General features: G+C 52.9%; 1 protein-coding gene across 1 annotated transcript in view; it reads right to left on the minus strand.

The window, feature by feature from the left end:
- LRFN1 (leucine rich repeat and fibronectin type III domain containing 1) overlaps positions 1-5,331 on the minus strand; it is an 11,384-nt gene that overhangs the window by 2,049 nt on the left and 4,004 nt on the right. Inside the window, exon 4 of the mRNA XM_011952529.1 lies at positions 4,826-5,323. Within this exon, the coding sequence (XP_011807919.1) occupies positions 4,826-5,323 (498 nt within the window). The remainder of the gene's footprint in view (positions 1-4,825; positions 5,324-5,331) is intronic.

Here is a 5,331-nt window from a genome sequence, read left to right on the forward strand (position 1 = left end):
GCCGAGACCACGCCATTGCACTCTAGCCTGGGCAACAAGACTGAGACTCCATCTCAAAAAACAAACAAACAGACAAACCAAAAAACAAAACAAAAACAAAAAACTGTCTAGCTTTGTCTATGTCCTGGGCACAGCTTCCAAGTCCCTCAACTGCATGTTCCCCGACATTGCTACAGGCCATTCCCCAACCAAATGAACCGTGGCTTCCCAAGGGCGTGCCCAACAGAAGAGGGCCAAGGCCTAGTAGGAACCGCCCTCCAGAGGGGTAGATCTTACAGATGGGAGGAATACAATGGGCTGGACAGTGTGAGCCACAGCAAGGGTTACTGGCCAACACAAGGTGGGATGCAAGCTAATGATGATATCATTAGGTGCCAGGTCCTGGCTATGGTAACTCATTCATTCCTCATGCCATCTCTATGATGTAGGAATTATTATCATCCCCATTTGGGGAAAATGAGGCACAGGGAGGTTAAGAAACTTGGCGAAGTTCACCAGGTATGGTGGTACACCCCACAGTGGCCCACTAGGGATGGTTCCCCTACTGTGTGTAGGCCACATCCAGACTGCAGGCCCTGCTCCTTGTCCAGATATTAAAGGCAACCACCTCATATGTTCATGTGCCACCAGAAGTCACCAAATCACGCTACCAGGTAAATTTCTTCCATAAAGGGGTCAAACGTAGCAAAGCACACACCATACTCCTTTCTCGCTGTAGGCCCCTCCCTTCGAATGAAGGCTAGTGTAGAGAAGTGGTTAAGATGATGACAGAGTCTGGGGGCCAGACTGCCCATGTTTTAGTCTCTCCTCTGCCACTTGCTAGCTCTGTGAACTTAGGCAAGTTTCTCTTTTGTTTTGTTTTGTTTTGTTTGAGACAGAATCTCCCTGTGTCACCCAGGCTGGAGTGCAATGATGCAATCTCGGCTCACTGCAATCTCTGCCTCCTGGGTTCAAGCGATTCTCCTGCCTCAGCCTCCCAGGTAGCTGAGATTACAGGCACCCACCACCACGCCTGGCTAATTTTTGTATTTTTAGTAGAGACGGGGTTTCGCCATGTTGGCCAAACTGGTCTCAAACTCCTGACCTCAGGCGATCCATCCACCTCAATCTCCCAAAGTGCTGGGATTACAGTCATGAACCACCATGCCTGGCCAACTTCGCCAAGTTTCTTAACCTCCCTGTGCCTCATTTTCCCCAAATGGGGATGATAATAATTCCTACATCATAGAGATGGCATAAGGAATGAATGAGTTACCATAGCCAGGACCTGGCACCTAATGATATCATCATTAGCTTGCATCCCTCCTTGTGTTGGCCAGTAACCCTTGCTGTGGCTCACACTGTCCAGCCCATTGTATTCCTCCCATCTATAAGATCTACCCCTCTGGAGGGCCCTTCCTACTAGGCCTTGGCCCTCTTCTGTTGGGCACACCCTTTCCACACTGTGGGCCACGTCCAGCCTCAGCTAAACCTGGACTGCCGGTCCACACTGATTTGCATGGCCAGGATGCAACCTCACAAGCTCTCATCTCAGGCAAAGACTCTTAGTGGGTCCCGGGAGACCAGGACCGCCCCTTCCTCCTCATGGGACCATGCAGAACAAGTTCCACCCACTCTGACAGGCCACGCCCCCACCTCCAAAGGCCTGCTTCTCTCTCCGATCCTTCGCCTTCCCCTCCAGCAGGACCACCTTCTGGCCCTGAAGCTCCACCTCTATCATCCCACTTCCAGGAGGTTCTCCCACTACCAACAGCCACCCTCCCACCAAAAGGCCCAATCAGGGCCCTGCCCCTTCATAAAGGTCCACCCACTTCTCCAACTCCACTCTACCCACCCCTGACTGCCATTTCAGAGACCACTGCCACCCACCCCAGCCACCCTCGGCCACTCTGGCTTTAAGCCTTCCTCCTCCTCGCTTCATCTCTCCTCTCCAGAGCTCTGGATTCCACTTGCTCCTTCCCCTAAATAGCCAGTTGCTAGGGGCTTCCCCCACCCCTTTTCAAGGACAGAGGCTGGCTCCTTAAAAAAGCTTGAGCCCAATGTCTCTAATTGGCTGCAACATCGAAGCAAGCAGCTAAGCAGGCTTCTGGTTGGCTGTCACCTCCGCCCATGACAGCATGAGGAAGTTAACCCCTGTGGCACCATAGCATAGGAATCTGCAGTGGGAGTTAGAGAACTGAGACTGGGGCCCTACAGGGAAGAGAAGAGTCCCAGGGTCTGTTGCCCAGCTGGGGACAGGGGGCCATCAACACCTGCATCAATGCAGGGTCTGGGGGCTTGTGAACCTCCCCCACCCCACCATGTGGTGGCCATGGGTCAGAGCAAAGGAAAGAGGGACAGAGAAGTGGAGAGTCACAGAAGCTAAGAATTATTTACAGAAATATATTATCCATCTCCCCTTCAAGCAGTGGGTGCCCAACAAATGTGTGTCAGAGTAAAAGGACAGCTTTGCTACTTTCTGTGTGACCTTGGGCAAGTGACATCCCCCACTGAACCTCAGTTTTTCTGTCTGCGAAATGGAGAGAGGGTCATCGCACCTTCATAGTGGAGTTAGGAAGATCAAATGAAGTAGCAAGCTTGGAAGTTCGTTGTGAGGGTTTGTGTTTTGTTCATTTGTTTGTCCTTATGCTTGTAAGGCTGGGACAGGATCTAAGCTATCTCAGTAGGCCCAGGGCCTAGCACAAGATGGGCACACAGTAGGCATCTACTCAGTGTTTGGTGACCAGAATCAAGAAGAGAGGGAAATTAGGAAGGCAGAGACAAAGGAAAAGGGAGGCTTTTTTTGTTTTTCCAGAGGGAGTCTTGCTCTGTCGCCCAGGCTGGAGTGCAATGGCGCGATCTCCGCTCACTGCAACCTCCACCTCCCAGGTTCAAGCGATTGTCCTGCCTCAGCCTCCTGCGTAGCTGGGATTACAGACGCATGCCATCACATCTGCCTAATTTTTGTATTTTCAGTAGATACAGGGTTTCGCCATGTTGGCCAGGCTGGTCTCAAACTCTTGACCTCAAGTGATCCGCCTGCCTTGGCCTCCCAAAGTGCTGGGATTACAGGCATGAGCCATTGTGCCTGGCCAAGAGGCATTTTTTTCATTCAATCAAAACTGGGAAAGCACCTACTATGTGCCAGGCCTATGGCTAAGAAAACACTGGAAAGGTAGAGATGGAGGCCAAGAGGCAGGTTTCTCAGTGAAGATCTGACAGCCAGGAGCTGGGGCTCTCCACAGGTAGGGAAACAGCTCCAGCCCCTCTGGGCATCTCCATGTGAAGCCAGGCACAGGACTGAAGCATTTAACTGGTGGTCTACAATGTGCATGAGGGAGGCAGAGCTAGAAGGAGAGACATCCATAGGGCAAACAACCATTTATCAAGTGACCACTGTGTGCCAATTCTGTGGCAGAGAGCCATACCAAAAAACTACCAAGATAGGCCAGGTGCAGAGGCTCACACCTGTAATCCCAGCACTTTGGGAGGCCAAGGCAGGAGGATCCCTTTAGCCCAGGAGTTCAAGACCTGGCTGGACAATATAGCAAGACCTCGTCTCTACTAAAAAATTTTTTAATTAGCCCAGTGTGGTGGTGCATGCCTACAGTCCCAGCTACTCTCAGGAGTTAGGAGGACTGCTTGGAGCCCAAAAGTTTGAGGCTGCAGTGAGCTATGATCATACCACTGCACTCCAGCCTGGGGTGACAAAGCAAGACCCCGCCTCAAAAAAAAAGAAAACTACTGAGATGGAGAGCTATAGCAAGGCCAGGACTGTAACTCATAATGTACTATGGGCCACCACCTGTTGGGTTATGAGCTCCCTGAGGACAGGGACTGGGTGGTTTCCCTGTGTCCCCAGCGCCCAGCTCAGGACAGCTTTGCACAAAGCAGGGGCTCTGTGCCTAATGAGGGCAGAGAAGGTAGAGAACAGAGAGGTGAAAGCCAGAGAATAAGGAGGTGATGGGAGAAAATAATTCTTTTTTCAAAATGTCTGTTGACACCATACGGTCTGTCCACACGAGGGCAATGGCTTCAAACCCAAGGGAGGGTGGAAATAACACATTTTTCTCATATGTTTTGTTTTCTGTTTCTGTAATGTACCCAATGTGTTGGTACAGTAGTACTGGTATATAATTTATAAATATAAACGTCACTGTAGGCCGGGTGCGGTGGCTCACACCTATAATCCCAGCACTTTAGGAGGCCAAGGCAGGCGGATCACTTGAGGTCAGGAGTTCGAGACCAGCCTGCCCAACATGGTGAAATCCTTTCTCTACTAAAAATTCAAATCTTAGCTGGGCGTGTCGGTGGGTGCCTGTAATCCCAGCTACTTGGGAGGCTGAGGGATGAGAATCGCTTGAACTCGGGAGGTGGAGGGTTGCAGTGAGCTGAGTTCCTGCCACTGCACTCCAGCCTGGGCAATAGAGTAAGGCTCAGTCTCAAAACAAACAAACAAATAAATAAATGTCACTGTAAATGTGTGTGTGTATTTCACGCTCCAAAATGTTTAACTGAAGAGGTGCACAATCAGATTGCTTTGGGGAGCAGTGATATTGACCATGAGCCCCATGAGGCCAGGGTTCATGCTAAGCTCAGTCATTGTTAGGACTCCAGTGCCCAGCCCTGGTCGGGCTCATGTAGGTGCTCAGCGAATATTTTCTATAAGCATGAAAAATAGAGACAGTAAGAAATAGAGGAGAGAGGAGACAGGGCACAGGAGGGCGGGGACAACTCTCTCAGCCATCTAGAACCCTGGCTGAGCAAGAAGGCCAAGGGAATGAGCAGGCGGGAGAGAGGGTCCCCCTGGGCTTGGGAGGAGGCCCTGGGACTGCAGCACCCGCACCCACCTGTAGACGAGGGAGTCATCAACGGAGCTGTTGTACTGAACCTGGTACATGCGGATTCCGGGCACCGGCCTCTGGGCTGGCCAGCGGATGAGCACGGAGTTCGAGGTGAGCTCGGCTGCCACGAGCCGACGCTCCGCCGCAGAATCATTGGCACCTGGTCGACCCGGCGTGGCGATGTCAGAGGAGCCGGGCTCGGTGAGAGGCGGCGGGGCAGCCGGCGGGGGTGCCATCAGAGGCAGAGGTACCACGCACACCTCCACGGGCGCCGTCGCTTCCCCGGCGGCATTGGAGGCGATGCAAGTGAAGGTGCCACTGTCCCTCAAGGTGGTGATGGTCACATCCAGTGTCCCGTCCCCCCGGACCCGGGTCCGGCTGGAGTTCCCCAGCAGCCGCCCATCAGGTGCCACCCAGTGCACCACCGGCTCGGGGTCACCCACCGCTCGGCAGCGCAGGCTCACCGCCTGGCCTTCCACCACCAGGGCCCGGCCCCCCGCCTGCCGCG

Source organism: Colobus angolensis, unplaced genomic scaffold (assembly GCF_000951035.1).
Source record: "Colobus angolensis palliatus isolate OR3802 unplaced genomic scaffold, Cang.pa_1.0 Scaffold34, whole genome shotgun sequence".
Lineage (NCBI taxonomy): Eukaryota > Metazoa > Chordata > Mammalia > Primates > Cercopithecidae > Colobus > Colobus angolensis.